Below are 23,005 nucleotides of genomic sequence, written 5' to 3'. Positions count from 1 at the left end.
AAGAGAAACTCCGTAAATGTAAAGTCCGACCGGCGCGGCGGAGATCGCTCATTCAAGTAGATACACAGATTTTCTCGGAACTTTCAAGAACTCGTAGAGAAACGACGTACGCCTCTTTCTTATACTTGATTTCGAATTCGAAAGAAAGACGATAGAGAAAATGTGTCACATTATTTTATTGTTTAGCGAGCATAAACATTCACGATATTCCATTTAGCAAAAAACTGAAAGATTTCGTAAGAAAAATGCTGTTAGAGAAAATACGTTTTAAATATTTAGTTAAAACTGCAAATACGTCGAAACTGTTATCATATATAACTATAAGACTTCTAGATTTTCGTCAGAAATTGAATATCGTAACGTGAAAAAGATACAACGAGAATATATGATAAATATATAGAAATAAATGTACAAATCATTGGAATATTTTATCAATGGTAAAAATATTCATAAATTGTGTCAATATGTCTTAACAAAAACTTGATAGATAGGTTTCATAATTGTATCTCTTATGATTCTCGGACATTTGGAAGCGGCCGATGAAATTGGATTCGATTCATCAACCTCTGGTTAAATGGTCTACGAGCGAATATGGGTGGCTTTCAAGCGCGATAACGCTCGAACGGAGCTCAATAAGAGCGGCGAAGGCTTTATCGCTCATTGAAATTAATGATACCCGACGTGGTCTCGTCGACGATAGTGGCGCATTTTTCTTACGTTCTGACAGGTGATTACGCCGGTGAAATCTCAGAGTAATTGTTTACAGCACGCTTATTAAATATACACGGTGTCTCAGAAGCAGCCTCCCAATTATAAATATAGATTTAGTACAGATTACGGAGAGACAGAGAATTACAGTTGAAACTAAAAATAATGGCAGTTGCTTCGATCCCTCTAAAAGCGATGTCTTTCGTTTACTTCTCGATTTACTTGGCATTAGATTTTCAAAAGATGCGCTTTTTAATTCTTAGAGAAAGATTCCGCGATTATTTCCAACGAAACATTAACAATAGGTCTTTTCCGGCGATCAGCATAAAAACCTAACGCGTAAGATCGCGTCGATCCCGGACGGTTGATCCCGCGCGTCCAAGTTTTCAATGAAGCCCTTATAAAGGTAGAGCGCGTACAACGGCTTCTATGGACGAAGCCGGCGAAGGTTGCGCGAGGAAAAAGCTCCGATTCGATGGAAAGAAGGAGAATACGCCTCTCTCTTTCTCTTTCTCTCTCTCTCTCTCTCTCTTTCCCGTACCGAACTCGATTAATCGGCCGGGGGCTATCCGATCGAGGATGAATGCACCGTAAGGCAGCGGCCCACCTCATCGTCACTGCCTCCATTCACTAGGAACAATCTACAGGCAATTTCATTTAGCGTCATCGCGACAGGGCTCCTCTCTCTCTCTCTCTCTCTCTCTCTATCTCTCTCTATCTCTTGCACCTTTTCTGCTGTACGTATCGTATACCGTTACAACTGGTTACCCATCTTTGCAACTTTCTGCCTTTTTACAGCAGCGCGTTAAGAATGGCGATGGTCACTCTCGGTTCATCGTCGAATCACGATCACGAGATTATCTTTGCGTTGAAAAGGAAGATAAACATTATCATAAAATCAATGTCGCAATCATCGTCGTAATCTCTTTTTATTTATTTATTACGACGGCGTCAATTTCGATCTTCTAATGCCAATTTATACGCGTTTTGCTAACGAAACATTCAAATTTAGATAGTCAAATATACCCGCGGTCATTGAATGAAGTAAATTTATCAGAAAAATCCGCATACCGTTGTTAATTCTTACATTAAGCTTTATTAAATGCTTAATTAATGCTTTGTATGTCATTAATCTGGTACGTAATTTATTATTACTAAAATAGAAATACGTGCTATCGTGTTACGGTATATGCGCACCGACATTTGTCAAAGAGAACGTGAAAGTAGCGAATGAACGCAGCTTGACAGAAAGAAGAGAGTGATGGAGCAGCTTGTGCCTAAGTAATAGCGATTTATCGCGCCCTTCCATCCCGGTGTAAAACGAGCTGCGTACATAGAGATATTTGCTTTATCGCCGCCACGGTGTTTCCGCTTGTAATTTAAACGGCGGTCCTCAAAGCCGCAGTTCCGAAGGCGAGAAACAAATATCGAGATCAACCGAGCGATACGTCATACATATTCCACAGGACATAACAGTACTTCGCTCATAGCTTACGTCGTCGTGAGCCAACTAAATATGCTAACAATGGGCAGGTTATGCATGTGGAACGGATGAAGTTTCGACCGACCGGCACGCAAGGCCAGAATAAACTACGAAATAGTCGGTGCGTGGTGTGTATCGCGAATACAATCGTAAAACCACAAAAAATATCGATTTTTAAAATTGAAACATGCAGAACTCTGCAATTCTTTTTATGATAAAGTGCTAGACGTTTATGGGTACCTCGCACATTTTCCTCTTTTAATATGTAACAATTGTGTAGAAAAACATAATTAAATTAGTTATTATAAAGGTGTCATTAAAATTTTTCAAAAAGTCTTAAGAGAAAGAGAAAAAGAGAAGTCTTTAAAACAAAGCATAAAAAACAGACCGAAATAGACAAGTTTCACAAACAAATAAAGTACGAGATAATTAATATTAACCGTTTAAAATTGCTATTTAAAATCAAAGTTTTATGTCAGAATACTTTTTCGATAAAAAGTTCTCGACAAGCCAAAACTTCTTATCGCGCGACGACGCCCGCACGACGACTGCATACCGATGCTTCTTCAAAGCCCGAAACCGTGTGATTTTCACACCATATAAATTCGCAGCGGCGACTATTATGTGAGTAACGCGTAACAATTCAAGCCTATATATCTTGATTACAATAACGCACTTTGCAGAACGTGCACTTCATGCTTAAATCTCCGCGTTTACAAATTTCAACGGTTACTCCTCGCAGGAAGTCCTTCAGCGGATTCCGATTTACGTGTCAGATAAAGTCTGTCGCGAGTTAAAAAATCTCTGATAAATTCGATATTTCACATATAATCTAGAAGTTATTGATAAAAAAGAATTATTAAACAAACGAACACTTCTCGTATCGCGCTATACATATATGGAAAGAATTATGCATGTAAAATAGAGATTATCAAAAGAGATTACTAATAAATAAAACTTCTTTTCGGCATTGTATAACACGATGGTATTTTCTGTGAAGCAGCAAGTACGATGGAAATCTTCATCGTTTGTATTAATAATTTCTGGCGACCATGACAAAAGCAGACGCTTTTGAAGAGAAATTTATATTCAGCGAGCACGCGAGTATATCCGTGCTATCTCGTACCGTACGTATTGTACGTGTACGTAGATATAATCATGAAATCGTAAATATCATGAGGAATGTTTCGAGTCGTGTCGAATCACTGAATATCTCTCTTACTCAATTTATAATGTCGTACATTTGAAATTATGACTTCTCAATAACAATTGTCTACATTCGCATTTATCATTTATGTTACAATGATTCTATAAACATCTGTCGTGGAATTTAAGTTTCAGAAAAAAAAAACAGCAGAATTAACGGTTGAAAAAATTAAATACCTAATTAGAGTTAAGGAACGGGATGAGAAAGAGAGAGACGCTCAAATGCTAGAAATAAATACACAAAGATAACGTGAATTGCATCAACAATCCACAGAGGATACTATATCGAGATCTCGCATCTGCGCATGCAACTGATAGCGTTTATCTTCGTCCATCGAGGGATAAATCGTCGTCGAGAGTGGTCATTTTCGCATAACCGTTATTACAATCACGCAGATCTTGCGCGCACATACAAACTGAAATGAATAGCCTCCAATTTCAAAGATTCGTTTTACCTGTTTTTTTAGTCAGACTTCGGCATCTTAAGCCAGGCTTATAAAGGCCAGGTCTTCCTAAAGGTCGTAGTAGCCGTGTAGCATTGATATTTTATTTGACTCTAATTGAGAGACCACCAGTGAATATTCTCTTAACAATATTAATTAAAGCAATAAAGAGAACTTTTTGTTTTGCACTTAATTACCAATTATCCATTTACGGAAAAAAGAACCTCGCAGCGAAAATTATGAGAGGAAAAAATTCGGTCTCTCGAACCAAAGTGGGGGGGGGGGAACCTGATTACGCGTAAAAATGTACGAACAATAAACCGAGAAATAGCTCGGCCACGACTGGAATGTTAATTCGCGTGACCCTCTTTACTTGTTTACGTCGCATGAAAAAGAAGTTTTCGTAATCAAGTTTTGTAATAAACAAGGTAAAGAGATGTTAATGGTAAACATTCCACTGCGAGATCCACTACTCCAATGCAATATAGAGTTCATATCTCGTTTCAAAGAGTATACGCATGTTCCGTTCTTATCTCCTGACGTATCAAAAGTTTTACTTCACATTTTCATAATTGATGAATATTTATCCCCTTTTAATGTAGTACAATCATTTTCACGGTATACAATAGCTGGTCAGCGCGAAAAATATTCGCGAACGTGTGCGCGGCGATAACGTTCGTGACTCGATTGACGATAATTAATGGTTTTTCCATTTCACGTGACTCCGGCGTAGGAGTTATCTCCGCGCGCTAATCGCTAAAAGCAACCAGCCGTCCGATTTCATTAGAAGGTGAAATTCCATTCTGAGCTATTAAATCCGCATCGGTTCCTCGGCTCGAGCGATAGATATTGGCTGCACGGCCGCCGCGCGCCGCGCCGCGGTGAGATCTCATCGACGAGACAGAGCAGATAAAGGGAAGAACGAAAAAAGTCGCCACCGACACGCCGATGTCGGTTGTGTAATAGCGCGCGTTAATTGCCATCAATCCAATCGGGGAATCCGGAATTTCTCCTCGATCGCATAACCGCTGTTAATTAAGTATCGTGTGCGTGCGTCGATCGAGTCACGAATGCCACAGGGTTACTAAATTGGAAAACAAAGTTGCTGCGTGCTTATGTAAAGAGACAATTTTTCGAGTACAAAGTTCTAAGATCGCGCAAAGTGACAGCGATTAACCCAGCTGCATTAACCTGGCGTTCCCAAATGCAACACTATTATTAATTATCTCTATACCTTCCTAAATGTGCATTGCGGCATATGTTTCTTTCTTACGCGAGTAAATTAATATAAAAATTCATCGAATTTGACATAAAATCTTGAGAGTAGATAATAATATATTTTCTGATTAAAATTTATCTGCAGAGATATCAAATTATTAAAAGTTAAAGTAGATAAAAAAATAAGAGTATTCGCAAAGTCAGGGAACTTGATAGCAAGTGAAGATATTCTGGCAAAAGCCAGAAGGAAGCCCGAGGTACCGTAAGACGTCACGGAATCGTTTCACCGGATCAAAATTTAAGGTACGTCCCAACCGCGCGTCTCAAGCTCTCTCACCCCAGGAAATTATTTCTCGAAGGCACTTACGAAGGCGCTCACGAAGAAGTAATCGGACTCTGAAAATACTAAGTTGCACGCCGATAATGGCCGGTCACGAGCGAGCATGGCCCAAGGGTCTCTTTAGTCAAGAACAAGAACGTACATACACGCGTAATAAGACCGATTTCTTTTGTTAATCGTATTTTCTATCGTGCGGTACGATTGTATATTCTCGCATTGCCCGCTGAAATTAGATCTTACGATATACGAATGAGATAGGTCTGGAAATATCTCCTTGAGAGAGACGAATGAAAATCACCTCTTTTCCTTCTTCTTTACCGCAGAGAGACACGGAATCTCACGGAGCAATTTACGTAATTTTACAGGTTTTCAAGACAGTGAATAAAACAATATAATATCTAGCGTCGATTTCCTTCTCTCTTTCTCTCCATCTATCGCGGTTACCGAAACCAGCTTACCGCAGGAGGACCGCACTACGACCAACGGGTAAAGAAATATTACGTCGCGTATGCATACGTTATTTGCGGTTACGCGCGGGAGAGACGGAGAGAGACGGCCCGCGTGAAAGAGGGGGGGGGGGAAGCGAGACGGGGAGAATAAACCGATACAGAGATACCGCATCCATGCGAAAGCCGACAGGCCAACAACTCTCGGAGGGGGCCTTCTTCTCTCTCGTAGGGGTGCTGGAGGAAGAGATGGCTGGAATGCACCGAGAACAGGTCGCAAGGCTGCCGACATTCCGAAATTTCGCAACGGCGCGCGGCGCGAGGACCCAGGGATAAACAGGCGTGTATCGGCGAACGCTGAACGCGCGCGCGAACAAATTTAATCTGCCAATTTTATTCCGAAATATGCAAAAATGATAATTCATCACGAGATTAAACCAGAGTTGACGGAGTAACGGTTAAACTTTGATTTAGTCATAATGTTAAAATTACGCACATCAATCAACTGAGAAATCAATCAATTCAATCAATTCAATCAGATAGAAAATCAATCAATCAGATAGAAAAATTTCGGAGAACATGAGCGAAAAAATTTCAGAATTTCCTTACCTTTGCCATTCTATCCTTCAATCTTGTCTCGAAATATGTTAAGAATTATTACTGGCTTAATATAATAAAAATAAAATTAATACAAATAGTATTTATCCCATTTTTAATTCAATGATCCTGTAAGATCATCAACATGAAATTTTATAATGATGAAGAATAAAAAAAGATCAAACTTACATTATACGAATATACTAAAAACGTAATTTTGTGCAAACGATAATCCCTTGCGTCATTATAACTTTAGTTAAAAGATAGCACAATTAACTTCGACAATTAATGAAGCATTAAAACGAACGGTAAAGTAGTGACCGGGTGTATAAAAAAGCAATTTCACATACGGAAAAAAATATGCATTTACGAAGTGACAACGATTCCAGTATCACGATCTCCTTCTATCCTCGATACCGTATAGCGCAAATTGATTTTTAATGTTCTTATATTACATTTCTTTTCTTCTCTCCCTATCTCTCTCTCTCTCTCTCTCTCTCTCCCATGATTGTCACGAGCCCGTTCAATGATCGCTGAAGATCCCGCCGTAAATAAAAGTTATACGAGACGAAAAAAGCAGAACTATAAAGATTCCTTTCTCGTTCTGACGTACACTCGCATCGGGAGATGTATTTGTATTTCTCGATCGTGACGCAGCACTCTCAAATTCACGAAGCAAGACCATCTTTTAAGTATTTCTACTTTATTCTACAGAGCTAGATCAAGTATTTAAGTCTCTACGAAAAGTGTGTAATATATATTACGTATATTAATATACTTTCGTTTTTGGTTATAACATGCAATATACAATGCAATCATTATAAATCCTTTTATGCAATATATTTTAATAAATTTTATGTTTATATTAAAATTAATTTGCATCGATATCATTCCGACAAATTAATATTTGATGTACAAGAATCAACAGAGACTGTTACTTATTTTTTAAGTTACATTCGTTCTTTATCATATTTTTATTAGAAAATAGATATTTCTTTAAAAAAGCATATAAATTATCAAATAGTAAGAATCAAAAGCAATGTGATTTTATCTTATCGAGTTCGAATTTTGATGTCGTAGACAAATAAAATTAATTTTTACATATAAATAATAATAATACATATAATGACATAAAGTCCAACGTTCTAAAATCATGTTTGATTCAATATTAGCTTTATCCATACGTGGTTAAAGAGATCACTAAAATGGTCTTGCTTCTTTTATACATATGTATAGACTAAATTCACATGCAACGATGTTAAGGGAAGCCGGCTCCAAAATTTTCTTTTGCTCTCAAGCAATTTCTTTTAACACGCCAGATTTTATAATACGCTTACTTAAGACGTGCCCTTAAATTGCCGCGTAATTGTCGCTCGTTATATGCGTATGATTAACCGTCATAAAAAACGCGGGTTTACGAAGTAAACGCGAGATCGAGAGAGCGGTATAGATATTAAATTGCTGCGGAAAAAAAGCGTACACGACGCGGCAAACAACCGCGTAGCGGCATGACTCTCAACATAATTGTCAAACGGTAATCGCTATCGTAACATGCAAATTCACGCGAATTTTTTGCAATTGTCATTTCGTCTGAAATCTCTATCTCATTGTATCCATTCAATGCCGGAACGTTCGTTCGTTTCGAAGTTTATGCACGATACCGCACGTACAGATTACGTAATAATAATATGTGTCACGAGTCACGAGAGCTGTGCTCGCGGCACTGTAACGTCGCGATCGAACAAACTAACATTTTTACCTACATCGATCTAGAAAGGTGCAGCGCGACTGCGCTAGGTAAAGTTAATGAACCGCGACTGTCGCGATGCGGACAAACGAGCCGGAAGATCGGATGTCGTCGTTTTGAAGGACAGGCGAGCGAAACGTGCGTTCGCGAGGCGATTTGTGAACGACGGCCGCGACAGATCTTACGTAACGTCGACGTCCTGACAGCGGCCAGGACCTCCGTTCCTTCACTCCGCTCGTCCTCGATCTCGAGAAGGAATTCGAGGGTGAGCGAGATGGAGGGAGAGACGAGTCAGGCGCACGAGCACGAGGAAAGGAGAGAAGACCTGGGAGATCACATCGGAAGAGCGATACGGAGAGAAACAGAGAGGCATTTATCGTGTCTTAGAACGCAAATTCTCTAACGTAAGGACCGAGGAACACGTACAGCAGAGCATGCAACATATATATGATATATGACAAGATATATATATATATATATATATTAATTAATTTGAGATTAATATCTCATACGCAGTCAATATCACAAGATAAATCTTGATAAAAAATTGCAAGTAAAAATAGGTCGAAGCCTACGTTTTATGAAAACAATTAATCCCTAACTTATACAATAATTATTGAATCAAGTTATTAAATTCTGTTGTAAATAAAGTCAGGGAATTAGAGAATACTTTTAATAAAGGATTTAAAAAGTTCTTTTTAGCGAACGATGAGTCGAAAAGGGCGAGGAAGAGGGATCACAAGGAGGGGGGGGGGGGGACGAGAGATGGAAGGAGTCCATCAAGCAAAACTCACCCTGTTGCATTCCAGAGCCTCCGCGCTGTGCTCCTCCTTCTGCTTGAAGCAGCTGCTGCACTTGCTCTTGTTGAATATGTTCGGCGCGAACTTCCTGCACTCGGCGCCGGTGCCGCGGACGCCGCCGCCCGCCGTGCCACCCGACATCGCGACACGTGCGAATTAACCGCGATCGCAGCCGAGGCACGGCATCGCCCTCTCCTTCTTCTTCCTCTTTCTCCCTTTCTCCGTCTCACCCTCGCCGCGGTTTTCTTCTCCCCGGTTCCGTTTTCTCGCGCCGGCACCGGTTCCGTTCCTCGCGGCGTGAGCGCGCGAGCCCCGTCGGGAACCGCTACTTCCAGGAAGTGTTTACTCCAGCTTGCTCCCGCGCCAAGTGTCACTTTCACGCCTGTCCAGGGTCACGCACGCACGGCTCCTTCGAGAGAGGCGACGCGTGGCGTACGCACCTTCGTCTCGAGTCGCGAATCGCCGTCGTGCGATCTCGCGCACACCACTCGACGGAAGCTCCCTTTTACGGGATCGCGGACGGGGCCGAGGTCGTTGACGCGCGTCGATGAACGCGCGCCGGTGATACTCCGAGAGAGAGAGAGAGAGAGAGAGATTCGCCGCCAGCTGTTCCCGGCGAGAACGTCACCCGCGCCGCGACGTAGACGAGCGGCCGAGCGGAGTCCGCCGCTCTCTCGAGAAATCGCCCGCACACACTCCGCGAATATTCTACAATCAGGAGAAAACTGCGATAGTGTCCAGAGGTCCGAAGAGGGAATTCACTCACTCGCGGTCGCGCTCCCGCGAGCGACGTCGCAAGTCCGTCGCCGAGTCTCGTGTGTCTCGACCTCGATCTCTTCGCGGGATTACGCGTCGCGACACTCGCGACGGGATTACGTGCACCGTTGCGTCGCGTTACGTGTTTACGAAGTCGCGGCCTCGCGACTCACACGGCACGGCACTCGCGGGCGAGCGCAGCGCAGCCGCGGTATATGCACACCCGCGCGGACAACACACTCCTCGTCGACTGTCAGTGCGATCCGGTCGAAACCCTCGCCTCAGTCGCCTCGCGGCTCGCTCTCCTCCCGGCCTCCCCCCCCCCACTCTCGGCGGCGCGTAACTCACACACTCACCGCGCGCGCCCCTCTCGCACGTATCCCCCGTCGATCGACGCGGCGCGGCTCCTGCTCCTCCTCCTCCTCCTCCTCCTCGTCTCCTCGCTGCTCCGTTCTCGACACTCCCGCGCGGAGCACGTGGATTTACGCCGTCGCCCCGAATCCACTCTCGTCCGTCGATCGTCACGCGAGTCAACCGCTACCGACCGCCGCCGTCGGGGATTCGAAAACATGTCACTTCGCCGCGCGCAGACGCGGGACGGGCGCGCACGTGTGCCCACGTTCACACGACACACGAACGGAGAATCTCGCGGCGCACTTCGGAGCGCTCGAAATATATCGGCACTACGCGGATTTGTCGCGCGGGGAAGGGAAGACCCCCGCGAACCTGATTGTATCACCTCGGCGCGACGCGTATCAACGCGGGCGAGCGATTCTGCGTTTCGTTTTCGCACGCTCCGAATGTCACCCGCGCGTAATCCTCTGATCTCGGAGTAGGAACGCGCGCGCGCGCGCGCGCGCACTCACTCGTTCGCGAGGGACGAGGATTGACGACACAACACACACGACGGCGACACGACACACACGGCGCGTCGCGCTGTCCGCGACAATACGCACCTCGCGCGAACGTCCATCTGCGATCTCGCTCCGTTTAATTCCATCTGCGCGCTCCCCGGCCAGCGCGCTCCGCCAACACTCGCGGCTCGCCTCTCGCCCGGCCGACCGCGGAACACCCTGCGCGCCGCGTCCCTACGCGCAACCGCGAATGTAGTCCCCCCTGCCGTCTATCGCGCCGCGCCGAGGCCCGCCGAGATCGTCCGAACTCACACGACTATCGACGTCCCGCGCCGAGCGACCGCTCGCTCGAGAATCCGCGACGAAGAAATTATAAACTGCCGTTATAAATAATAACTACCGTTCATTTCGGTTCTCTTCGATATTTTCTATACCTTCTTTTCCCTTTTTCACATAGATACACGCATTTTGTTTTACGCTGAAACGCAAAATGCAAGTGGAAAGTGCGAACGAGACGTACAAATGGATCGGTCACGTATCCTCTCGCATCGTCTCGTTCGTACTTTCCGTGCACGTTTCTTTCTCCCTTTTCCCTTTTTCCCTTTTCCCTTTTTAAAGTTACGAGGATATATCTTCGATACCGAATGCGAAAGGAAATGCAAGGAAACAGACTTACACGCTTCTTTGCTGATTGCGAGAGAAGCTCGCGGGAATCTTGGAAAAGTGAACGGAGCGTAACGCGCGCTCGACGATGAACGGTCTACTCTGTTCGTGCGTTGAAAAATATGGCGTAAAGAGACGAGATGCGATTGATGCCTAAAGATGGCACGTCCGATCGATCAATTTTTTGAAAAATAATTTTTTATTCTGGAAACGAAATAATTCCGATCGGAGTCTATATTCCGCAAAATTCCGTAATACGTGTCCAGAAAAGTCATGAAAAATATCAATTTAAATAAATAATTTGGACGATTTAATTAAAAGCTAAAAACAGTGACTGAAATATTAATATTAATTGACTGAAATATTTATTTCGTAAAAGAGTGGTTCGAGAGTGAGAGTAGATAAAACATTTTACATTTTAGATACGAGATATGAGATATTTATTTTTATCTCATATCGACCAATTGCTATTTAAGCCAGTTACAAATAACGCGCTTACTTTGACAAGTATTTTACAATTTTATTTCACGCTGGATATATTATTACCGATATGTATTCACCGAGCATTTATATTGTGTCGATTTCATATATTTAACTGACACATATAAATTAAATAATAAAACGATTTAATTTACGCATTTAGAGTACTTGAAACATGGAGCAAAGAGACGAGCTGTACCTACGATCGCTCATAATGGCGACACGGCCAATTTTACCGTCATAATTCCAATCGCAATTAAATGTCAATTAATGTCAATTACTACAAACTAACAATCGTTCGCGCCCTATTACCCGTTACGTCATAGATATTATATTTCTACCTAATCGTCGCTCGTTCGAGATCTCCACGACGACAGATCGCAGATTTAATGCCAAAAAGTGCGAGAAAAACGATTCGCGGGTACTTGCCCTCGGCCTCCTGCGACGCGTTTGAAACCGGAAACGAAGGAACGCGGAAACGTTCAAAACGGCCACCGCCGTGTCCAACAGAAGATTTAAAATTCTCCAGAACCACCTGAGTCACGCGAGTGACGCGCGCGCACGCCTGCGGCGCGCGGCGCGCTCGTCGTCAGCTGATTTTTGCCGTCCGGTTCGGCGAGTCATGCCTTTCCTTCCGGTCCGATGCAGACCGCCGTTTCAGTATCTGCGGGATCGACGGTGAAGATGGTAGATGAAGCTGGTGACAGGTTCGTAGACGCGGACCCGTTCCGCGCGCCGTCACGCGCCGTTTCGACGCCTCTCGCGCCGAGAGGAACGTCGCCGGAGCGTCGCCGTTCGCCGTCCTCGGCGACGCGATCCCCCCCCCGGTCGCGCCATTGCCGTTGGAATTAACCTCAAAGCCCACCGCGGGGTCGCGGTGCGCGCGGCGAATTAATCTTTAATAATTCTCCCGGGGTCCTCGCGTGATCCCGGACACTTCGGGGGTACGTTAGATTCGCGAAATTCGCGACGAGGATTTACCACGCGATTTTGCGGGACGGAGAGGAGATCTTTTTAGTCGCGACTCCGCGATTCGTCGGACACGGCTCGCATCGGCTCCTGTCACTTTCACTATCGTTCTTTCTCAAATTCTTCCTCTTCAATATATGTACGGATACATACGCGTCTTCTCTCATCGTCGTGATATTTAATCGCGGCCGAATCACGTCGCGCAGCGCGCTGCTTCGGCTTTAATCTCGCCGGGAAAGACGTGGGTACGCGACCAAAACAAATCCTCCGCCGACCGACTGTAATCAATGTCTTACATAACACACGAGAGAGAATGAGATTTCAGGGATCAGGATTTCTAGCGTTAATTGCTATGATGCGTACGTCGCGATTGTGTAGCGTACGCCAGACGATAATCGGACTCTAAGTTAACCTCATTACGCGAGGAGAATCCAACGAATTTTCACGTTGAAAAGACTTTGCGCTTGTAGATATAACCTTGGCACGCGCCGGTGCGAATTACATGAATATTGCAAACGTAATTGTGTTGCCAAGTATATGATATTAGAGCCTGTACGAAATACAACGTCAGGAGAGTGTTAATTCGCATATTTATTTCCTCTTCTCGCAGGGACGAATCCTCTAATGTTGCCATTATCAGGGAAGTGTACGACAGTGAAAATGCTCACGAGACATTTGAGTATGAGTTAGAGAGAGCGCTAGAATCGGAATGCAGTTTAATTGTTATCGAACCGTCGAAATTAGGTGATGAAACCTCCAGATGGATAGCGGTAGGAAATTGTCTTCACAAGACTGCCGCGCTGTCGGGTCTTGCTGCGATCGTCACAGGTTTGTTCTATTTATATGTAACGCCACCCCCATCGTGACTCCAAATTATACCGCTGATTAATAATATTTTACAATGTCTCTTTCAGGATTAGTCTGGGGCGATCGGCCGTACATCTGTGGTCCACTAGGTTTTACGTCGGTCATAACCTGCGGATTATACACGGTCTCTTGGCAATTCGATCCCTGCTGCCAGTACCAAGTAGAAACTGATACCAGCAAATTACCGCACGTTGAGCTATTAGCTGTTCTAGGTCCGTCGTCTCCGACGTTTCTCGTAAGGAAAGATGATAGGAGGAGACGAATTCTTCACACAACTATTACATTGGCAGCCCTCGGCATTACTGCCTGGAGATTGTACCAGGCGTTCAAGTGAAAGAAATTATTACCTGGCACCGGTTTTGACTTAAGCCAGAATGAAACGATAAGGTAGGCCACATGATGTCGAGTTTCATAGTAGTAGGCCTACAGAAAATTCCTTGAACCTGAAAGGAACGTACGAACTTATTCCCATGCCGTGTTATATATCGTAACGCAAAGTATTCTCTCATTTTGACTTATGACACTTTTTGATACTACCTCGCAGGTGAATGCTGCTTATGTGATGACTAAACCACACATAAATACAAAAGAGCCAGATTTTATTCGAGTTTTTACATTGGCATGTAATTTGAGATTGTTATTCTTTGTAATCTTGACAAAATTTTCAAAAGTAACTATTGTAAAATTGGAAAGACCATATACGTGCAGTCTCTATAATGAAGAAAAAGAAATATTGACATAAGTGTTCTTAGAATGATTAAATTTACAATGGTACATAAGGATTTAGCATTATGTATTTTTAGACTGTAAATAAAATAGGTAAAGAGAGAATACAATATGTATGACATGTCAAAGGGTATGTTGCCTAGATTTTCTCACCCAACAGAACAATCTATGTTAAACTAGTATGATATCAGAAAGATATGCTGACCATAAAAACTCAATGTAATTTTAGATTTTATTTTATTAATCATAAATATATAGAATAAGATACTTTTTTCATCACAAATGCGTGTAAACTCATTTGCATCAATCCCGTCAGATAGAAGTTGGCGTCGCAAACATTCCTATAAATGTTTAACGTTAACAAAAATTAAAATCCTGTACATTATACTACGTGAAATCTTTTCGCGTGGTATACAATTTATGGTCACATGAATGAAATGTTCACTCGTTTGTACGTCGACACAGGGGCTCAAAAGGTGAAACAGTGTACATAATTCTGAACATGCTGTAGAAATTACAAATCAAGCTTAGGATGATGACAGATATACTTTATTATATTTTCAAATATCGTTATATCGTTATACGATGAGTATAGCACAAAGTTTGAGCAAATAACTTCTGGAAATCCATACATTTGGATTTCGTTCTAAAAAAATTCTATTTTATACATGAAGCGCAAGAACTTGCTGAACATATTTCTATTAAAGACTCGTTTCTCCAAATATTATTAGATTAAAGAATTACATGTAATACTACAAAAGAAAGTCCACTGCACAGAACAAGCTAACTGTTGCTAGAACAGAAAATGCAGTCAAGTTTTATTTCAAGTATCTTGAATTTTTTTCAGTATACCTCAAGTGTTGTAGTTGCATTCTATATTTATGTACAATGTAACTACATACCAGAACCGATTATATGGTCACTACATCAATATTGTGTAGTGATTGATATAAACATGTAATCGCTCGATGTTACGTTTAATATGTCACATTTAATTATATTTTATATTATATGAATTTTTATCATGTTTCTTTACACAATCTATTTCGTTAGATTAAAGTAAAGAATAGAAATAATATAACTTAGAAAGGCATATGAAAATGTGATCAATATACGGGAATATAATATTAGAATGGCTAAATCTGTCATGACAATTCAGATTTTATTATGGTAGACATATTTTTCAGGTCTTATTGAAATTGTTATATTTTAAGTAAGTTTGTACCGCTTAAATCGAGAAAATTAAATGAAATGTTAACAAAATAAAAGAAATGATAATTTTAGTAACACATTGAATAGTACTATAAATAGATGTGCTATCTATCACTCTTGTGAAAAAATTATATATTTTTATCATAAATATATTTGATTATATATATATGCAATATTTTGTCTTTAAATTATTGTCTTATTGTTTTACAAACAATATACACAACATAACTATTAAATGACTATGTATAATTTAGACCTTTATCACATGATGTAAAATACTTAAATGTTTCTTAATTTTATGAACTTTATATCAAGAGATGGACAGCACACTCAACATCTAAACATTTCAGCGTCAGTTTTAATTAAAATTTCATAATAATAAAGTGTACATAATGTAAAGATACTCCACTAGTCAGAGAGTGGCTACAATACAAATAAAATATACTTTTGAGTAGTGTATTTTATTTAACTGTTATCCTTGCTACATAAATATAAGTATTAAAACATAATAACTCGGAAGTTAAACAAAATTACATAGATTCTGTTTACTTATACCCTGTTAAATTATACAGTTATATTCTAAAACATTTTACTTTATATATAAAAAATATATATACATAAATCCGCAACAAACACAAAGCAATCACTTGATGTGTAACTAAACAGTATGATATTTAATTCAAATAATATTATTTATCCCGTGCTAATTTTCTCGCACGTTTTTGCATAATCCAGAAATAAAGCGAAGGAAACAAGGTTCTAAGCACTATGGCACACTTTGGAGAAAACGATGCAATAGTAACTTCCTTTTCTTGCTTCAATACAGATTTTAAGATGCATTCAGCTACGTACTTTGGTGGATAACCACTTTCAGTTGTTTTATCCATTACTATAACAAAATGATGCATATTAAAATCACATAAATAGAGAAGTAAGATAATTTAGCATCTTCAATAAGAATGTAATTACTAACTTCCATAAACTTGTCCATTTCCTGTCAACGCATTAAGAGAAAGAGCTGTTTTAATGTACCCTGGATTGATGACTGTAAATTTTATATTTTTGTCAGATAGCTCTGCTCTGGCAGTATCGTACCAAGCTTGTAATGCATGTTTAGACGCAGCATATGCAGATCTAAAAATCAGTAATTCAGCAATAATTCGTGTAAAAAAACAATAGACGTTGACTCATAATCAAATACTTGCCTAAATGGAATAGCGATTCTCCCTTGCACACTACTTATGCCGATTATATGACCAGATTGTTGCTTTATCATATATGGAAGAACAACTGCAAATTAATGTATGATGAATCTGTTGCAGCAGATCTCTTAATTAATACACTTACTTTTGCTTAATGCAATCTGAGAGAAATAATTCGATAGCATGACTTTGATGTCCACATCAACATTCGTATCAATAACTTCTCCCCTATACGAAATGCCGGCATTATTAATTAGAACATCAATTCTGCCATGTACCATTATAGCTTTTGACACTTCATCTTGCAGGTTGTTGATATCCGTTAAATCTAATGATAAAACGATAGGTGGATATGTTGGAACTGTCTGAAAGAAAAGTACAGAATAATTGATATCCAATACATTTGCCTATTAAAATAGGTATCGTCTCGGGTATCGTGCTACGTACTTGATGAGTATTTATTAAATCATTTTTCACTCTTTCCAACTCCTCTTTTCTACGAGATACCAAGATAACTCTGCAACCTGAACTGTAAAATATATGAGCCAAAGCTTCTCCCAAGCCAGAACTAGCGCCAGTTATCATCACAACCTAAAATGTATCAAAAATGGATCACAAAAAAATACATTCATAGAAATATTCAAATCTTTAAACAAAGAGATATTGAGAGAGATACTTTGCTCATATTTTGTATTTATAAAAATTGTAAAAGAAACACTTCACAAAATGTTACCTTATTGCCAAGAGCAGCTTTTCTCCGTTTTTGCTGCATAATATCATAAAAATGATACACGAGCCAAGGAAGAGTGATTGGGAGACCGAATAACTTAAATAACCACCATATAATATTCCATCCCGCTAAAGATTCCTCTCGTTTCATAATAATACGAATTTTGATCGAATAACGACAATTAATGGTTCAATAATATATTTATTAATTGTATTAATTATTATCCATGAGTTAAATTATTTTCTGATCAATCAGAGGTTGCCGTTAAGACAGTATTATTAAAATTATTTATTTTAATCGAACAGTTATATCATTTGTGTCAGCAATAGATATAACCTTTGAAACATGTGTCATCAGTAAACACTAAACACTGAAGTTCGCCGCTCTTTGCGATAAGAGGCCTAATCGTTTCAGTTGCACTTTCTACACTTATATCTGTTTTCGTCCTTCTTCTAAGGTCTCAATTACATATATCTATCTCACTTGAAAGGCAAAAATGTAAAGTGCAAAGCTCAGATTTACTTCTTTTATTGCTCTTTTTTTCTAGATATTCCTCCGTCTCGAGTAATTTTCACTTAAACGATAAAAAAACAGTTTGGAAATAAAATACGAAGAAAAATTAATCATATGTGAAAAATCTTTTTAATTATTTTTATTATTATTATTTAATTATCCGTGTGTCTTTCTGCTAAATAATGTAAAAAAAGGCAGACGCAACGATATTTCAATTGACGGATAGTGGCATTATCGTATTTATTTATTTATTTATAAGTATCGAGAGCTCTTCTATCGAAGAGCTGTTCACTGTCGCGCAACTTCAGGCAGTGCCCGATATGGGGCACTACTCTGCAAATAACCTCGCAGTATCGCTGCCGATGTATAGTGTTAATTGAATCATCTGGATGATTTAACTAATTCTATCGAGAATTCCTCCGTGCGTCGTACGCATCTTTAAATCGCTGCAAATATTACGCTCCCATAAATCATATGATTCACATGTAAAACTGCGTATTTTTCTGTGCAGGACGGTGTCGGTACCTGTACCCATACAGGGACGAAAAAGGGCAATATATATTATCCAGTGGCTGCAGATCGTGCACAATCGTCGTCGCGACGTGTCACGGGCACCTAGTAAAACGGGAAACACGAGTATGCGACGACCAGGTATGATAGGACCCAACTTAACCTAGAAGACCTAACTTGAGGTGAAACTAGGTTCCCTCGAGGATCGCCGTGCACGTTACAATATCTTGCAATATCTCTTTGATACATGTTGACCGGTACTTAAGTAGCGAGCGAGATGGAGACCCACGAGGGGGAGCAGTACGTGACATTTCCCCTCGCCGAGGTGCACGATGTCATAGAGGAGAACATGATATCTCACGAGGAGGTATGCGAGCCTGTCAACGAATGCGTTCTCCAGGAAGGCCTTACGGAGGTCACGGTCGGTAACACTGCCAGTGCTGACATTGTGGAGTCACAGGGTACCGTCGAGATCCTTGCGGAACAGTCGGAAGAGGAAGATGACAATCAGGTGGTATATCCGATGTATATCAAGCAAGAGGAACAGCAGCAGTATACGTCGGGTGACGACGAGTCCATGGCTGTGGAAGCTCTGCGTCAGCTGGGCGGTATGTACCCATGCTTCGAGGATAAGAAGATCAGTTGTCCGATCTGTAAGCGTCTCTTCACCCAAGAGGAAATGGTTGAACATCAGTCTGTATGTCAGTCGTCGCCTAAATTATCCTGCACCACTTGCGGCGAGAGATTTGAGAGAAAGATTGACTTGAATAACCATATGGTTTGTCATCAAGTGGATCGTCCTCATGCATGTAGAACGTGCGGCAACTTGTTCCGTTCCAAGAGCAGTTTGCAGGCGCACATGCTACAGGCGCACATGCATCACGTCGAACGGCCGCACAAGTGTACCATCTGTGGCTCCGACTTCCAGAGGCCTTCCAGCTTGTCCAACCACATGAAGATACACACATACGTCGCGGGACGAGCCATCATGCAATCACAGGGTAATAATATGTCTCAATCGGTGGAGACATTTAGAAAGTGGCCAGAAAACGCGTCTGATTCGCAGAACGCTTCTCAGATACCATCTTCTTCGTCTGTCCAGTCTATACAGAACTACGACGTGTGTCAAGTTCAATGGCCGGTCTCGTCATACAATTTCAGCAGCGAACAATCAATAGTTACCACAATGTCGAATCACCAGGATGCCAAGATGGATACGCTGCAAGAGTTTACGGTAATGCCCAATGGTGAAGTGGCGCAATTTAGCGAGTACACCGAGCAAAATAATATCAGCGATTCAGTCAATAACAGTCAACAGTATGATATAACGATAAATTCATTCAACACTCCCGACGGGATAGTCAAAGTCGAGACGCTTTACAGATATAACAGTACGAATAAAAGAGATTACGCCGGAGAAGCTGAAGTAAACAACAGTAAGCAGTACACGTGTAAGCATTGCGGAGTCAATTTTTCACGCGCGACCGCGTTGGCGTCTCACGAGAAGATTCATGCCTCCAAGACCTGGAATATGCCGATCGAGTGCGAGTACTGCGACAAGCAGTTTCAGGACGGCAATCATTTGTCGAACCACCAGATCACGTGCGCCAAGAAAATAATGCAGAACAACATCGAGCAAGGTATGCCTAACAATAAATGGGGCAAGCACGCTTGCTCGGAATGCGGGAAGAAATTTACCACGAAGCAGAAGATGTTTCGCCACCAGTGGATCCATCGCAAGAAGACTCACTCGTGCGAGGTTTGCGGCTCGCAGTTTGAGAAGCAGAACGAGCTGGATGAGCACAGATTGTCGGCACACCCCGGAGACTCGCCGTTCACTTGCACGGACTGCGGAAAGAGCTTCGTTTCGCGACAAGGCCTTTGGGAGCACAGCAGAACGCATGCCGGTAGTCCGGCCCATTTTCAGTGCGACACCTGCTCGAAAACGTTCTCGTCGCGCCAGGGATACTTAATACACAATCGTACGCATACCGGTGAACGTCCGTACGGCTGCAAGTTCTGCTGGAAAGCGTTTCGAGACGGCGGAACTTTGAGGAAGCACGAGCGGATTCACACGGGGGAGAGACCGCACGTGTGCCCGTTGTGCTCGAGGGCTTTTAATCAGAAGGTGGTCCTGCGCGAGCATGTTCGATGGGTCCACGCGGCGGGGAAAAACGAGACGGAAGCGAGCAGTCCTCCGTATCAGTGTCCGCTTTGCGGTGCTCTCAATCAGGATCGCGACGAGCTCTGCGCGCACATAGTCAAGCATTCGGATCAGATGATAGCCGAGGCAAAAGCGAAAACTAACAACGACACTTCACCGAAGTCGAAGCCAACGAAGAAGAAATCGTCGAAGTCGAGCGGCACGAACGCACAGACGAAGCAGAACGCCTTGGACTTTATTCCGAAGACGGAGCAAAACGAAGCCTTATTGTCCATCACAGATCCAGCCGACAAATCGGACGAGATGCATGTTCTAAGTGAGAAGCAAAACAACGCGTTTGTCGTGGTCACTACGGAGAAACGTAGCGACGGTTTCATAGCGATATCTGAGCTCAAGCACAGCAACATACGGTTTATCGTGGATGGCAAGGAAGATGAGAATATTCAGGTGCTTCAAGTCGAACAAGATCACAGGGATTCTCTCGATATAATTGCCATAGATAAACAAAACGACGCGGCGAACATCGTGTCCACAGAATCCATGGACGACGCACTCGATGAAACAGTCAGGCAGGATGACATGTCCACGATGCACTTGATTCAGTCTCCTAAGCAGGACAACACTCTAAATATCATCTCGAAACAGAACGAATCGCTGCCCGTTCTAACGATACCAAATCCGCAGGGTCACGAGAATTACTCCAGTCAGATCGTACAGATAAGTGGTGCGGATATATCTATGAACGTTGTGACTCAACAAAACCTGAAAGAGGAAAAGAATCATATCCAAGACGAGCAGGATTCTTTAATGTCGGACGAAACGTCGCATGTTATTGTACAGTATCAGCAGCACGACAGCGACGATGGAGATGATTTTGTCTGCGGTATCTGCGAGGAGAAATTTGATGGCAAAACTACGTTGAAGGAACACATCAAGATACACATTTAATTATCATTTCCACTTTGCTGTTCGCATATTGCTTGTGATATTTCACGTGCTATTAATGTGACTAGAAAGTAATGAATACATGCATAATGAATGGAGTAATCCTTTACTAGATGACTTAAATTGCACAGGATTTATTTGTAATCTGTATACACAAGTAACATTCTAAACAAGTGTCTAATTTCTAGAAAAATATGTAAGTAAAACAAGATGTTGACTCTAATATAAAATTAATGTACATGAATTGCACAGTTAATGTACATAAACCTAATTTACAATACACATTTTAATTAATTATGCAAGTTAAACATATTTATTAAAATGTGTTATGTTTTCAGAATTAACTACATATGTTTACTTGTTTTTTTTAGAATATATACTATGAAATTGTTCAGCAAATTATGAAGTAGAAATTACTTTTTAAATGTTTTATTATGCAAGTATATATTTGTATAAAGAAAACAAAATCTGTTTCTGCAATATAACGGCTTACTGTAATTTCATAGGGATTAATTCTAACTTTTATTCCTATTGAATAAAAAATCATGAATGTTAAGATAGCCTTAGATGGTTGTAAGAAATATTTGGTTCTTTCCTTTTTGCCATCCTGCTAAACTGTATCTATATTAAATTGATAATAAATTCTAATTATACTTATATCTTAGCCCTTAATTTAAACGTATTAACGACGAATACAAAGTTTACATTTTTTATAAAGGGGAGATGTAGATTGTATTTTCAGTTAAATGCTAAATTTTTGAAATAATTGACTAGTTGTAAAATAGATATTATCATTTTAGGAATTACATTATTTCCATATATTTGTAAGACAACGAAGTGATTACTAATGAATCAGAACAAAGCGTTTCTCCTCTTTACTTTGAGGTAAATAAATAATTAAAATTTCTTTTTGCACGCACATGTAGATGTGTGTAAAATATATATGCTAAGAATTAAACGAATAGATATAAAAGCAAAATTATGTAAAGACGTTCTAGCGAAAGAAAATGCTACAGAGAAACAAAATAGGAATCTGATTTATTATAGTTTACAACAATTTGGTTTATTATAGCTTTTTCTACATTTCAGTCATGCAATGTATCAATATATGTATATCAGTCACTGAGTGCAATACTAATAAAGTAAAATCAATTTTAATGAAATTATAAGATTTGAGATTAAAAACCGAAAATTATTTCACGTTATTAGCTCGATGCACATTGGACATGTGATCGATTGATTTTTTTACGTATATACTATTTTGAAATCAGTTCCAAAAATTTATAACGAAAAATAATGCAACGTGGAAAATAAAATCTAGATGCGGACTAAAAGAAACTGGACTTTATGTTTTAGAATTCTTAAAAAAATGTCGCGATACGTCGCAGGAAACGAAAGTCGCGCGCGCGCGATCACGTGATCTCGC

General features: G+C 41.0%; 4 protein-coding genes and 1 long non-coding RNA gene across 8 annotated transcripts in view; 2 read left to right on the top strand and 3 right to left on the bottom strand.

Moving 5' to 3' along the window:
• Osp (myosin phosphatase Rho interacting protein outspread) overlaps nucleotides 1-10,818 on the bottom strand; it is a 167,769-nt gene extending 156,951 nt beyond the window's left edge. For all 3 annotated transcript variants that reach the window (XM_071708059.1, XM_071708060.1, XM_071708061.1), the window contains exon 1: nucleotides 8,983-10,818. In XM_071708059.1, the coding sequence (XP_071564160.1) occupies nucleotides 8,983-9,129 (147 nt within the window). In that variant the 5' untranslated portion in view covers nucleotides 9,130-10,818. The remainder of the gene's footprint in view (nucleotides 1-8,982) is intronic.
• Nucleotides 10,819-12,302: 1,484 nt separating this feature from the next.
• Nucleotides 12,303-15,966, top strand: Pmi (Transmembrane protein Pmi). 2 transcript variants are annotated; one of them, XR_011718372.1, is made up of 4 exons: nucleotides 12,303-12,448; nucleotides 13,321-13,538; nucleotides 13,625-13,964; nucleotides 14,122-15,966. XR_011718372.1 is itself a non-coding variant. In XM_071708056.1 (3 exons), exons 1-3 carry the CDS (start codon nucleotides 12,384-12,386, stop codon nucleotides 13,909-13,911), a joined length of 570 nt encoding a protein of 189 aa, XP_071564157.1. In that variant the 5' UTR covers nucleotides 12,303-12,383; the 3' UTR covers nucleotides 13,912-15,966. The 2 variants fall into 2 exon arrangements, 1 of the variants encoding a protein (XP_071564157.1); XM_071708056.1 differs by having other exon boundaries at nucleotides 13,625-15,966.
• LOC139773544 (dehydrogenase/reductase SDR family protein 7-like) lies at nucleotides 15,958-17,983 on the bottom strand. The gene is made up of 6 exons (XM_071708053.1): nucleotides 17,451-17,983; nucleotides 17,165-17,308; nucleotides 16,863-17,082; nucleotides 16,721-16,805; nucleotides 16,489-16,649; nucleotides 15,958-16,404 (listed from the first exon to the last, which is right to left on the bottom strand). The coding sequence occupies exons 1-6, from the start codon at nucleotides 17,595-17,597 to the stop codon at nucleotides 16,205-16,207; spliced, it is 957 nt and encodes a 318-aa protein (XP_071564154.1). The 5' UTR covers nucleotides 17,598-17,983; the 3' UTR covers nucleotides 15,958-16,204.
• Nucleotides 17,984-18,084: 101 nt separating this feature from the next.
• LOC139773550 (uncharacterized) lies at nucleotides 18,085-18,625 on the bottom strand. The gene is made up of 2 exons (XR_011718373.1): nucleotides 18,486-18,625; nucleotides 18,085-18,406 (listed from the first exon to the last, which is right to left on the bottom strand). It is a non-coding gene; the product is annotated as an uncharacterized lncRNA (long non-coding RNA).
• Nucleotides 18,478-22,236, top strand: LOC139773542 (uncharacterized). Its single transcript, XM_071708050.1, has 2 exons — nucleotides 18,478-18,611; nucleotides 18,740-22,236. Exons 1-2 carry the CDS (start codon nucleotides 18,599-18,601, stop codon nucleotides 21,580-21,582), a joined length of 2,856 nt encoding a protein of 951 aa, XP_071564151.1. The 5' UTR covers nucleotides 18,478-18,598; the 3' UTR covers nucleotides 21,583-22,236.
• The last annotated feature ends 769 nt before the right edge of the window (nucleotides 22,237-23,005 follow it).

The sequence above is a fragment of the Temnothorax nylanderi genome, unplaced genomic scaffold (genome assembly GCF_030848795.1).
Source record: "Temnothorax nylanderi isolate EJ_2023f unplaced genomic scaffold, tnyl_v1.0 TNYL_tig0064_pilon, whole genome shotgun sequence".
NCBI classification, from domain to species: domain Eukaryota; kingdom Metazoa; phylum Arthropoda; class Insecta; order Hymenoptera; family Formicidae; genus Temnothorax; species Temnothorax nylanderi.
Note: the sequence above shows the minus strand (reverse complement) of the source record. Positions and strands in the feature narration are given on the sequence as shown.

Bases quoted from the DNA above. Each gene is read 5' to 3' on its own strand.
- LOC139773544 (XM_071708053.1), bottom strand. From the start codon at position 17,597: ATGAAACGAGAGGAATCTTTAGCGGGATGGAATATTATATGGTGGTTA. The intron at 17,083-17,164 runs GTACGTAGCACG...CTTTTCTTTCAG, and splicing joins ATTTAATAAATACTCATCAA to ACAGTTCCAACATATCCACC. The intron at 16,806-16,862 runs GTAAGTGTATTA...ATTAATTTGCAG, and splicing joins TCAGATTGCATTAAGCAAAA to TTGTTCTTCCATATATGATA.
- Pmi (XM_071708056.1), top strand. From the start codon at position 12,384: ATGCAGACCGCCGTTTCAGTATCTGCGGGATCGACGGTGAAGATGGTA. The intron at 12,449-13,320 runs GTTCGTAGACGC...CTCTTCTCGCAG, and splicing joins GTAGATGAAGCTGGTGACAG to GGACGAATCCTCTAATGTTG. The intron at 13,539-13,624 runs GTTTGTTCTATT...TGTCTCTTTCAG, and splicing joins TCTTGCTGCGATCGTCACAG to GATTAGTCTGGGGCGATCGG.